Source organism: Brassica napus, chromosome A7, assembly GCF_020379485.1.
Source record: "Brassica napus cultivar Da-Ae chromosome A7, Da-Ae, whole genome shotgun sequence".
NCBI classification, from domain to species: domain Eukaryota; kingdom Viridiplantae; phylum Streptophyta; class Magnoliopsida; order Brassicales; family Brassicaceae; genus Brassica; species Brassica napus.
In genome coordinates this window covers 4,505,474-4,518,922 of record NC_063440.1, presented here as the reverse complement: position 1 = coordinate 4,518,922, position 13,449 = coordinate 4,505,474, and the positions used below count along the sequence as shown (strand labels likewise).

The following is a 13,449-nucleotide window of genomic DNA, read 5'->3' as shown; positions in this document are numbered from 1 at the left end:
CAGTAATTATGTCTGCCTTAAGCACTCTTTCGCCTATGTGGGTTAGGATCATACGGGTACCATTACATAATCCTTTTGTTTGGTTTATGTTTCGGAGAAGCATAATCGGGGCCCCAACTTTGAGAGTGAGTTTATGGGAAGGCAATCCTGGAAACTACATCGAGTTGAGATACTCAATGGCGTATAATGTATCATTTTGGTTAGATTGAGTTTCCGAAACTTCAAAGCCATCGTAACTGTAGTAGTCTTTTGACTCTCCCTCGGTTTTCGAGATTGTATACGCATTGATCTCATCGACTGTATCATTTCGGGGAGTTAGGATAGCTTTATCGGTGTAGGTACTTTGGGAGGCCTCTATTTGGTTGGTATCACCATACGCTGCATCGACAACCTGCTTTAGTGACTCATCTTTAGTCTCTTGGAGGAATGTTGGATCGATATTTACCATTTGGTCATGGTAGCCATCGTTCTCATCTTCTTGTTCTGATTCCGGACGACCCCCACCTACTTTGAGAAGCCAATCGGAGAACTCTTTTTCGTCCTGGTTGACTCGCATATTTGTCTTCAAAGGAAACTTGTGGCAGAAATTCCATAGATATGAATGACTTATCGAAGCTAAGACAGTATCAGCACTACTCCCTTGTGGAACAACCGGAAGGATTTGTCTAAAATCACCACCTAACAAAACCGTTTTTCCGCCAAAAGTTTGATCCTTTGCGTGTGGGTTTTTCATAGACATTATGTCCTTCAAAGTTTTGTCAAGTGCTTCGAAGGCATGTTTGTGCGTCATAGGTGCCTCATCCCAGATGATGAGGTCCGTTTTCTCGATGAGTTCAGCGAGCATCGTACCTGGTTTGATGTTGCAGAGCTTATCTTCGTCGAGCTTCAAAGGAATATTAAAGCGTGAGTGAGCTGTTCTTCCGTTTGGTAGTAGCAATGCGGCTATTCCTGAAGAAGCTACCGGGAGAACGATTTGTTTCCTCGAGCGAAGTCTGGATATGATAGTTTGATAGAGGAATGTTTTTCCTGTGCCTCCTGCGCCATGTACAAAGAATAGTTTTCCATCCTTTTTGTCAACAGAGTCTAAGACTGATTCGTAAATCGCACGCTGCTCGGCGTTAAGCAAGTTGTACTGATTGTCATGTCTGAGCGTTTCTTCGGCAACATCGTAATCCATTTCTTGGTTCCACAAACTGTTCCCCAATTCTTTTAGCAAAACAGGTTTGATCTTAGGCATCTCTTTAATATCGTTTAAAGAACGATCTTGCATGCGCATCAACTTTTCCACTTCGATTAACGTGTACTGCTCAAGGGTCTCATCGTCCAGCTCCAGATTTGTGTGGCCTAAGATCCTTTGCCTCTTGTGAAGTATGTCCTCGCTCATTGATTTCCATGAGTGCTCCCATAGTCCTTTGGGGCCTGCAACGAAGCAAGTGTTTAGAAAGGTGACAAACATATCGCGGAGTTGGTATGAGGTGGCTGTTGTAGCACCTTCTGACATACTCTCGAGCCATTCAACATCATCGTCCTAATAGCCTCGTGCATGGCAAACCGATTTGAAGTCAGGGTATTTCACGTCGTTGAAAGTTTTCAGCTCGTCATAACTTCTAGGACCTTTAAACTTATTGATGAGGATCCTCAGATAGTATTGATCACCTACTGATGGATGGACAGTCACAATTCACCCAATGGTTTTTCCTTTCTTACGTTCAGACCAGACTTTGGAATTGTTGTTCCAGACGAAATATTCTGGTATCTGCACATAAGTTAATGTCCGTGCAAATGCTGACCTTCTGCATAATACCATCCATTCAGTAAACATTGTCTTCTCAATACCTGGTTTGCGGATTACGCGGCCGAGGTTATCAGTTTCTTTAATGGTGATGTTATGCTCGCCTTCTAAGTGAATGATAAGTTTCTCAACGGACGGCTTTCTTTTATGTATGTGAAATGCGAAAGTCCGCCACATGGACTCACAAGCTGACAAATACCGGGCTTCGATGTATTCTTGGATCTCATTCCGTTGCTTAATCAATTTTTCCTTTGGTTCTCCAGAAGCAACTGTGTCAGAGGTAGTTGCCGTATTTCCTTTTTCAATAACTTCGGATGCTCTGTCAACACCCTTGGTTATGTACTTGAATAAGTACTTCACTGCGCTTGTACGGTTACACCATTCCACATTGATATGAGCCTCGTACTTCTTTAGGAGATTAACGTTATGAGGTACAACAAACGTGTTGTTTAGGGTTGCCCCACTTTTAACCAAAGACTCATTTTCATTTCGGCGGCGACGATATAACACATACCCTGATTTGTCAATCGAAGTACTGTCATTATAAGGCTGAGGATACTTCTTTGTGCACACATTATTTTCCATACACGGTGACTTCGGATTAATGACACCACATGGACCATGGATCATGTGTTTTGTCACTAAATTATAAGCTTATGGGTCTTCTTCTTTGTTTGGGAGCTCGGCTGAAATAATCTCATCTACCTCTTCCGAACTTGGTGTTCTGGATGAGTTTCCAAACCACAACAATATATGTGCATGAGGGAGGCCTCTTTTTTGAAACTCTATTCTGTGGAGAGCTGTAGTGTATGGCTTGAAGAAAATTCCTTTTTTGAAATCCTTCAGTAGCTGATCTAACTTCATCTTAAAGACCCGACATTCAATGCCGGGTCTGTCATTGGGGGAGTCTCCACCGTATATCTCAAGATGTTCTTTAATCTCTCTCCAGTTAGGATTGGCCATCATTGTGATAAACAAATCCGGGTTCCCATATTCTCTGCAGATAGCCATCGCATCATGATATTTCTCAACTAAGTATCGAGGCCCGCCGGTGAAACTGGGCGGGAATATGAACCTTTGTCCAATAATTTTAGCATCAGTGTCACCCTTGCTAACAGCATCGAGTACATTACTGTAGAGCTCGGCTCGCAAAACATCTTGATTATTTCTGGCCCACCTTAGCCGATCTTCTTCGATTGCCGTATAAACGTCCACAACATATTGATGGAGGAGACGACCCCCTTTAACCAATGTCATCCCCTGGTTAAGACGTGTCTGTATCTGAGCAGCGTAGTACTGGCGTATCGTCAAGAATTGCCTTGTTCTCGAGGTGCCTGTCTCAAGATGCAATGAGATTTCGGGGTGAAATCCATACTCACCATGTGGAAAGAGTAGAGGATATTGGAGGCTCATGTACAGAGGGTGGTCGTCACGTATCTGCTGCAAAGTGTCAGATTGGAATTGAACCACTATATCTCGTACTCCAATTGTTGATGACATATCCCCTACGATAAGGCCTGCGACCTCATTCGTACTCGGGAGATCGTATTCTTTACCTTTCCCTTTATCTGAGAGCAACCTTATATTAAACTCTTGCCCGCTGCCTTCGTAGTAGTCACGTGCCCGTCGGAAAAGCTTGGCTAAACAGTTATTCTCATCAAGCATCTCGATGAGGCGCGCCAAGGTTGTCTCATCAAGATTACCTTCTGTTGAGGTTTGGCCCATCGCGTTTAGACGGTTTTTGACTTCGTTGCCCGTCTCAAATATATAAAGCTGGAGATATTCGGGGGGACGGCCTTGTCTCGGTAGTAGCGAGCCTATTCTATGGTGGGTTTGACCTTGGATCCGTATAGTGTAGGGTCCGGGAGCATTCACCACCGTATAATCCATCTTCATTCCAATCGAGGTGAAAGCCAGTACCGAATTATAGACTCGAATGGTATCTCGAAACCACCTATGCTGAAGAAGTTCTTCTAACATGGGTGGGGGTTGATTGATCGGTGGAAGCTTTATTTGGCCATGGTTACAGCAAATAGTGAAGGTTAGTTCACCTGTTCTGAAGTCTTTACCAGTGCTCTCTGAAGTCCACATTAATGCACCACATTTTGTGCATTCTACGATGGGGTTATCTTCAGCTTTAGATGTGGAGCCTTTATATGTGGTTAAAGGTGTTTTAAATTGTTAAGACATTGTGGTTAGTATTTTTATAGTTAAAAGCTCATTCTCGACATTTATTTAAAATATGAGTTGAAAATATGCACCTTTCTTCGCAGTTCTTGTTGGGTGTAAGCCATGAGATCCTTGTGGAGCATGTAGACCTATACGTATAACATATGCAGATGAGACATATAAGTTTTTGTTATAGTTTCTTAATTGTTTTAAAGTTGACAGGGATTGTTACCTTGTGGCAGGGATGACGTTCGTTTGGATAGCAAGATGGCTTTTCTCATCCCTCGTGCGTTTTTCTGTCTCACTGGATAAATTAAAAGTGATCCATTTAAGACAATATAAGCATTAGACATTGTGGAATAATAATGTTTTTAGACTGAATTGATTTTATACCATAAGTGTCACATTTATCACAGCCACATGTACGATTAAATTAGATAAATAATTTAGTTTATCAATAGATACTGTTGAAAAATATATTATAGTTATCTATTTAAACTTACAATCATAGTATTTTGGTTTGAAAGTCGGTGGATTGCATATCTGATTGACTACAAAATACATTCATAATTTAAAATATTATTCTCGTAGAGTATAAAATAATATATCTTCAGAGTAATGACACACCTTTGGATTTGTTGCGTGATCCAGGTGGGCGTCCTCTTTTTCTTTTATGTTTGATCCCGGTAGAAGTTCCTGGATGGAAAAAAATTAAGAAGGTGTTTATAATATATCTATATTCTATTTTTTAAAAAGTTACGGGAGAACACTTATCGTTCATACAAATAAGGAGAAGTCCATATTATATTACAGTTAAAATACCTACAAAATTTCTAATCGTATCGATGTTCAAGTTTTTTAAGTATAAACTTTATAAAATTGGACCTTTTTAAACAGTTAGAAATTATACATTACGCAAAAGAAGTAGTGTATTAAATGTATTCATTAAATTAAATTGACTTTATTTTATTTGTATTTAAATATTATATAAATAGATAAACCCAAAAAGAGATGTTTAAATTAGTTAAGGCGACTTTTAGAAAAAATAATAGATAAGTCCACAGCTTTAGAAATTGGCTATATGAGCCCCAAATAAGATACAACCCAATATTAATTCGAAATTCTAACCAGGTTTATTCACCAAGCATAAGATTCTCTTTTCTCCTGTAAATATGTTTTAAAATGTGTATTTGAAAGGATCTTTTTGAAAATAGTCATTAACCCCAAGCTTAAATAAACTTTTAACATTTATTAGTCTTCATATTAAATAGATAGAAAATTTGAGACATAAAACTACATTCATAACCGTGATAGATATCCGATGGCCAGTTATGTTATTTTTTTAGTTTAAACTAGGTGATAACCCGCGCCCTGCGCGGAGTGAATAGATCTAAAGAGATTATCACTTTTAATTAATATAGTTATTATAAAGGTAGAAATCATAGAAAGAAATACTACATATTATAAAAACTTTAAAGAAAATTGTGCGTTTCACTAACCATTCACTAACCATTTAATCTTCGTTTTTTTTTAACTTGTATTTTTGTTTGTTTAATTGAATTATAGGTCGTGGAAGCGAATAAATAAATAATAAGAGTAAGCAAATACTAATAGAAATAAATTACGAAGTAGAAATAAAATGAAACATAAGCAATAAACTAATAAAACCATTCAGAAACAAAATATAAGAAAACAAAAATAAATGATAAATTGATGGTTTAAACAATTCCATGACTGTTGTGAATGCTAGATCGTAGTGGTAAAGATGTTTTGAGAAGGAGACAATGGTGAGGAGATGTAGATATAAGGCCTAGCATTTATATATGCAAGGCGCCTAGGTCTAGGGTATACTCGCTATCATTAATTGCCACAATCAAATTTTCTATTTCAAATCGAAATTTGAATATATTACTTCCTCTGTTCCTTATTGTACACTATTTGATTGTTGTATTATAGGAAATTAATGTGGTGCTGGTCAATCAAATTAAATGTAAAAATCAATCAGTGACAATCACATTCCCATTCTAAATTTGACGTAGTTAACAATTCAAAGTTTGTCTTTAACTTAATAATCTGCGTCATGCGCGGAATGAGTGATTAAAAGAGATTATTACTTTAATCTATAGATATTATAAAGTAAAAAAATAGTCACAAATATTAGATATAATAAAATATTGAACGAAATTATCCAGATTTATATAATGTAGTTTTTTTCCCAAAAAAACTTGTGTAACTGGTTAGGTGTAATTGAAGTAGATTTAAAAATATTAGTTTTTGAAGTAGATTGAAGGTGTAAAGCCGTAACTCAGTTTTAAATATAACTTTCTTTATATACAACCGTAATTGCAGATGAATGATTAATGATTATAAAAAATCAATCAATTAAAATTTGGAATTGATATGTAATTTAATTTGTCCAATCAGGATAATCTAACTTTCTTTATATACAACCGTAATTACCGATAAATACTTAATCACTTAAAAAGACAATCAATGAAAATTTTGAATTGATATCTAATTTAATTTGTCCAAGCGGACTAATAAATTTTTCAAATTCAATATAATAACATACGTAGCTAACTGGTTAAGGCTATAGCTTAATACATTTTTTATATATTCAATATAACTATACCTATAATGAGTTTATATATGTGAGGTTGATATAAAATAAAATAACATATGACCATTGGACAATAAGGACTTCTGAAATAAGAAAACTAATACAATCCATATAGATCAAGCAGTTATATAGCTCCTTCTACATTTTGAAGATATTAAAATTGTTTTATAGTTGATATACAAAAACAGATTTGTACTTGAGATTTTTATATTCTCAAAGATGATAGGCGTTTCGAGCTATACTTGATTTTTATTTGTACTTATATTATAAAGATCATAGGCGTCTCAAGATAGATGAGAAATATTTCTTGAACTAAAACATGTGTTATACTAGTTTTACTAATATATTTGTATCTACTTGATGGATATAGAAACATAAAGTGACTACGAAATCAATAATAAAAATATTTTTTATTAATACGAAGGAGGCCGCGTGAGAAATGGGTAATGAATGATCAAATGAGTTATCAGTTATTTAGATAGAAGTCATATAATATATAATGTTAAGCTATTATTGTAATGAATAATGGCAATATATGTAATTAGTCTAATGAGGAGAGGGTATTTAATTAAAAGGTGTGAGAGTGATTCTAGTGTTGACACCTAAGAAATAGCAATTTGGTTAATAACACATGAGGTCAAGGTTAGTTTAAATTAATGCTCCTCAAATAATATAAAAGGGATATGTAGATTCTTGCTGTAATGAAAAGTTATTTTTTAAACTAAAGATTGTTCTATGTTACTATGTGGTTTTCAATATAATATTAATTCCAAATATACATACAAAATGAGTAATTATTATTTATTAAATAAATATGTTGGATAAATTATTGAGATCAAAATAAAATACAATGTAAAATATATATGATTAATAGACAATTGAATTAACTATAGTTATAGTATCTTAAAACGTTGCGGAAAATGTTTTTTCATATTTTAAAAACTAATTTTAATATTATCTATCACGAATATAGAAATAATTTATCTTAATGATTTTCAAATTGATTATGTATGTGTATACTATTGTTTTGTAAAATGATAATGTCCGCGAGTGCTAGCAAAACAATACCATTCATTTAATAGAATATTTATTCAACTTTTCTAATATGAATTTTAATACAATGAATATACAGATAAACGTTACTTTTTTACCATGTTCTTATTAAAAGAGTTTTTCCCAGAAGTATTAGCCTAACTTTAAAAAATAGAAATTGAGATGTTTGCTCGGTAATAGAAATAGTTTGTCATGTAACCGAGAATAAAGTTATAAATATTAGTATATTTAGCTTAGTATATTGATAGACATGTGAGGTTCCTGCGATGTTACAGAGTTATTATCCTACCTTTTATAATTGAAGATTGAAATGTTTATTATATAATCAAAATAACTTGCGATGCAAAAGAATATAAAACTTTAGATACCTGTTATGTCCATATTAATATATCTACCTTAGTATATTGGGAGACATACTAAACCAAGAGTTGTATTTTGTCTAATACGTGTTGTGTTCTAAAGCTATATGAACTATTCTCAATTCCGTTTGGTAAATACAATACTGTATGCAAAAGTATGTATTTTTGTACCTGCAGTTTTCAAAGGGGATGTTCGAGGTGTGTTCTCCATTCTTGTGTAACTTTACCCTGAGAAGCAAACAGATTTTTGGCTATAGGGGTGGATGAATATTCCTATATCGTTTGTTTGTTAAAAATTTGTTACACTTACAGTGTCGTTTGGCGAGCTTTGTAGACAATTGTAAACGGACCAAAGGAGGAACCAGGAAGGAGAATTAAAATGTTACAGAGTGTTTTGATAATCGAATATAGAGATGGGAGTAGAAAGCGTTTTGTTTAACCTTTTAGGAGTAAGTTTTAGGAAAGATATTAAACTGATTGAGATACGGGAATATTTTTTACGTTAGTGAAGGAAAACACATTTAATAAATGTGTTTGAAATTTACGTTATTTTTTTTTTGATTTTAGTAAGTAAATCCTAATATATTTATGGACCAGTTGGGTTTTCATAAACCTTATAAAATCGCGATATGGGAATATATTCATACTATTCGTTGACTTTATGTTATCCACATGCAAATAAGTAGAAATTAACTTGTTGACCCAATTTAGTAAAACACTCTGATATTTGATAACAAATGATTCTTAAAAAAACTCTGATAATTCAAAATGAGAGAAAACCATAGTCATGGAAAAAAATCCCATAATTCAAAGACAAAATGAAAAAATCATGCATGCAATTGTAGATAAGACAATTGGTAAACAGAACTGTAACAGGTTCTCTTACTCCCATCTGCTGAATCCACACGGTTTTCAGATGTCTCCTCAGAAGTCGCAGTAGCTTGGTTACCTTCCGAAGACACTGTGGCTGGTGGAGTGTCTAGAGGGAGGATCTTGGTCACGGTTAGAGATCGGGCCTTGCCTGAAAAGTTATGCTGTGTTACTTTGACACAAAACTTATGCCTCTGACCGATAGTGCTGATTAGAGCTTCAGGAACAGGCGCCTCATGGCTAACTTCTTCGTTCCCAGTAGCCTGTCATTCAATCAAAATAGGGTCAGGCTTATGTGTTTCAGAGCTTAACCTCATGAAAAGCAAACAGCATCTACTCAAAACGTTTCAAAACTTATATACTTATTTAAAGTTACCTCAAAATAGCTTCTGACTAACTCTGATGCTGGCTTCCCAGTCAGCTCACGACCGGCATCACCAAGTAGCACAAAAACAGCTTGGTCACTGTTGTCATAAACGGATATCTTTGACAGGTACCTGTTATGAAAGAGTGAGAACCTAATCACAATAAAAAACGTAATTGAAGATCAAGTTAGAGTTCTTACTGTGGAACACCAGATACGTTAACCTTTCCGCACTTCTTGTTTGTACAGAGCAATGAAGTTGGACCTTTGCTAACCTTACTATGGCACCCACTGCAGGCAATGTAGTACCACGAAGAACCATGCACGACGTCATCGATCGTAGCTGTGCACTCAAAGAAGGCGTCCTGCGAATTTGCATAAGATTATAAATTTCTCTTAGTGATTTAAGTTATATAGATTGAGTTTACCTTTCGAAATTCCTGCCCGATGTATGAGAATATTTCCCCTATAGTCATTGTCTCACGTTTGGTGACTACCTCTGCATTAACCTGATCAGCAATATCTGGATTAGAGCCCAACCTGAGACAGAGTAAAAATGATTTAGTCAGTCAACACAGTGAGTTAACCGCGAGCACTTCATTGAGTAAAAGAGTAAAAACAAAACACATAAACGCTCACCAACTGAAGTAATCTATGGTAGGTTGGACATCGTAGTCCATAAACACACGCGAAGAGGACATTGAGGTCAAAGCAAGAGTACCTGTGGTCACATGGAAAACCAATTAAAGAACACAGAATGCTGATATATAAGTGTAAGAAACCTATAGTATAGATAGAAATCAAAACCTCCGAGAGTCTTCGTGTTAACGGTTGTGACCAGTAACACAGTGGGTGTGCCCTCGTACGACTTGAACTTTCTGCAGAAATCTCTTGCAGCCTGATCCCAAAGATATAGCTTCATGACCGGTCCACTGCAAAAAAACGATACTAAGTGGTTAATAGGAGTAAATAGAAGTAGTGTCTAAAGAATAGTGTAAACCTACTCATGTGATTGGACATGAATCAGAACACGCCTCGCCTTTGCTATCTCCACTTCATCAAGAACTGGGCCCTCAACGATACTCTGACCATTAACCAACTTCATGTGGCCAACAACATCTACTACATTATTCATCAATAGTGTTAGCCATCAGTGTTGGTAATAACGCTCAAGTACTCAATAATTATTTTTAGTAACATTGTTCATCAATAATTTCTTGTGAAAACCTCAAATCGCAAACAGACGCAGTTTTAACGTACACGACAATTAACTCAGCCAATTTCAAATCTATGTTTCTAAGTTCACGCAGAGAATATTGAACAAAGCCAAAACATTAACTCAGCCAATTTCAAATCTTTGTATCTAAGCAGCAAGAATTTTGGAAAATCATACTTCTAATTATCAAGCAACTCAATTAAAAAATAAAATGGGGAATCACAGAGCTTACCGTAGAGGTCTCCTTTGAGGTCGCAGTTAGCTTGAAACTCTTCACATGAATGGAACCGAAAACGGTCCTCATCAAAATGACTGGGACAGTCTAGAAGAACAGCCAACTCCGAGTTCCATGAGAATGACACTGTAACAGTATGATCAGCGACCCGAAACACCGATTTGTTCCTCGATCCGTAGAAGTTGTTGAGTTTGTAAACAGATCCTCGCTTCATATCAGGCAGATATTTTTGGATACGGGGAAACGAATCCTTGAATAACAGTGCCCTGCGAATAACAACATAAGGAGAAAAAATAAATAAGTGAAGAACGATAACGATATTATTCTTTTCAAAGGATAACAAACGATTGATTACTGAACCTTTTCGTCGATGAGTAGCATCTCCATGCCGATGAGCGTCTTCTTCAGTGGGTTCCAAGCCTCCCAGAAATGGATGAGCCGAAACCGCAACTGGGCTTCGTGGTGACCCAGGGAGAGATCCTTGAAGAACACAACTTTTTCATCGTAGTCGGAGACAATGGACTTCCCATGTGGTTTCATCGCCATCGATCGAGTTTCTAGAGTTTTGATCCGTAATCGGGGGAAAAAACATTATATAAAGAAAGAGGAAAGGGGGTAGATGAAACGAAACCATAAAGTTAGAATTGATGGCGAAATTGATTGAAGAAACGGATCGTGAAGAAAATACACAGACGCTACGGATTCAGAAGAGAAGAGGAAGAGAAATGGGGAAGAGAAGAGAGAATCGCGACTTGGCTTCGTAGATTTAGGGTTAGGTATACGCTACGGCTTAACGCGACTCGCGGTGAAGCCTCTCTTTTTAAATCACAACATTTGGTAAATTGGTTTCAGCTTCTATGTTTTAAAAATATTCAATAAATGAAACCATCTTTCAACTTATTCCACCCCCGTCTTGACATACATATTTCAAGTGCTGCGTATAATAGTATTAAAAATTGTTAGGTGGTTAAACAAATTAAAGAAACTGTGATCTCAAACACTCATCAACGGCTACTTGCAAAGAAAAACAAAAAACATTAGAACATAATCCATTTGTCCTGATGTGTTGGTGTTGGAACTCGTTTTTGACAAAATAGTGTAGACCATTTTTTCAATAGGTTTTTCGACAAAGATGTCGGAAGGATCAAAATTTGGGCACGATGTAATCGTCACCTTGAACACTATGAATTTGTGTATTTGTTGGAAATCAGAGTTGTTTTGAATGAGAAATAGAGGTCCAAAGTGAATGATATAAAAAGCTTGTAAAACTTTATATTTGGCTAAGTATAAAAACTAAGCAAATGTATCACTTTGGGTATTTGGGTTTGAATATTGATTTAATTGATTAATTACACTTTATATCAATTAGTCTATATTAAAATCTTATTCTTAAAATATTTTTGTACTTACTTAAATGTAAAATATAAACCCAACAAAGTATATTGATGGATTTTGATTTGGTCAAAAACCTCTTTATGACTTGAAAAGAGACACGTACAAGAGCTATGAATTAAGGAATTCAAATTCCATTATTGATTTATTGCACTTAAATGGTATGTTTTGTTGACTCCATAATGACATAACATGTCTTCATTTTTTCTATATAAAAGGAGAACTTGTGTTAACTCATGTGACACATATATACAAACAAGTAAAGTAAAAATAATTATCCCACTTGAATATTTGATTCTTTATATTTTGTGTTTTCTCTTCTTTTCTTTTTTTGAGTGTGAGAGCATACATAAAATTAGTTTTATCAGGATTCTGATAGAGTGACGCAAATCAGAAGATTTTTTGCAGTTGTATCCTAGAATACAACTCATTATGTTATCGACCCGTCATACTACGGGACATACTTTGAGTTAAGGAAATAGATAATATCTTGACTCTGCAGTTGTATCATCATTTTCTTAATCTTTGGTATAATCTTATCAATTTTATTCTTTACAATATTCAGTTCTCCGTAGTTTATATAATACAGTCCTATCAGTCTTAACTCAAAATAACTGTTTATTGCTTGGCACTAACCAGACTGATTATTGTAAAAGTTTTTTTAAGAACAGGTTGATTGATATTTAGTAAAAGGTGCTGGTTCAAATCGGCTCCGATTGTTCTCAGTGTCAGCATGTTTTTTTTTTCTGGAGTAACTTAAATTAGTTATTAAGTTCATGTTTGACCATGAAAGAGGAAAAAAAACATGATCCAAATTTGAAGCATGGGGAAATATACCAATGTTATAAACAACATCTTGATCTTTAAGAGATCAAATGGTATTGATGGAAATGGAGTTTGTGAATCGACGCCCCGAATTAAATTTAGGAGAGGTCAGCCACATATGAATCCATTTGCCATAAGAAATAAAATGTTTGTTGATATTGATCAAAACATTTATATTTCCTCAATGCTTAAATGCAAGTAATAAAAAGATTTACCACACAAAAACAATGAAAATTTTCAGACCACTGCGACTGAAACTGACATGTGTATTGTAGCTTCTAAAGTCAATTTGGTTGAAAATAACCATATGTAATGGTGGTTTTGATGGCACAAATAATATTTTGTAATGATATGTTTATTTGCTAAAAAGAAAAATATGTTTTTGGCAAAATTCAAAACATACAAATTGGATTTATTAATCAACTTGAGAGAACTATGAATATAGTTGTATGTAAAATAATAATTTCTAAGATTGAAATACATATATTAAAAAATGTAATAATTTTCAAATTTCTTTTTATTCATTTAAATCCAAAGGAGTTGTAGATTAATTT

The 13,449-nt window shown here is 35.0% G+C and overlaps 2 protein-coding genes across 2 annotated transcripts; both read right to left on the bottom strand.

Annotated features, from left to right (window-relative positions):
- Nucleotides 1-154: 154 nt before the first annotated feature.
- Nucleotides 155-12,688, bottom strand: LOC106408742 (ATP-dependent DNA helicase pif1-like). Its single transcript, XM_048735439.1, has 6 exons — nucleotides 10,676-12,688; nucleotides 10,035-10,346; nucleotides 9,867-9,948; nucleotides 9,429-9,767; nucleotides 9,240-9,360; nucleotides 155-9,126 (listed from the first exon to the last, which is right to left on the bottom strand). Exon 6 carries the CDS (start codon nucleotides 1,499-1,501, stop codon nucleotides 155-157), a length of 1,347 nt encoding a protein of 448 aa, XP_048591396.1. The 5' UTR covers nucleotides 1,502-9,126; nucleotides 9,240-9,360; nucleotides 9,429-9,767; nucleotides 9,867-9,948; nucleotides 10,035-10,346; nucleotides 10,676-12,688.
- Nucleotides 1,682-2,422, bottom strand: LOC106408741. Its single transcript, XM_013849451.1, has one exon. The coding sequence runs from the start codon at nucleotides 2,420-2,422 to the stop codon at nucleotides 1,682-1,684; it is 741 nt and encodes a 246-aa protein (XP_013704905.1).
- Nucleotides 12,689-13,449: the final 761 nt, after the last annotated feature.

Excerpts from the sequence above, each read along its gene's own strand:
- LOC106408741 (XM_013849451.1), bottom strand. The coding sequence starts at position 2,422 with ATGATCCATGGTCCATGTGGTGTCATTAATCCGAAGTCACCGTGTATG.
- LOC106408742 (XM_048735439.1), bottom strand. The coding sequence starts at position 1,501 with ATGTCAGAAGGTGCTACAACAGCCACCTCATACCAACTCCGCGATATG.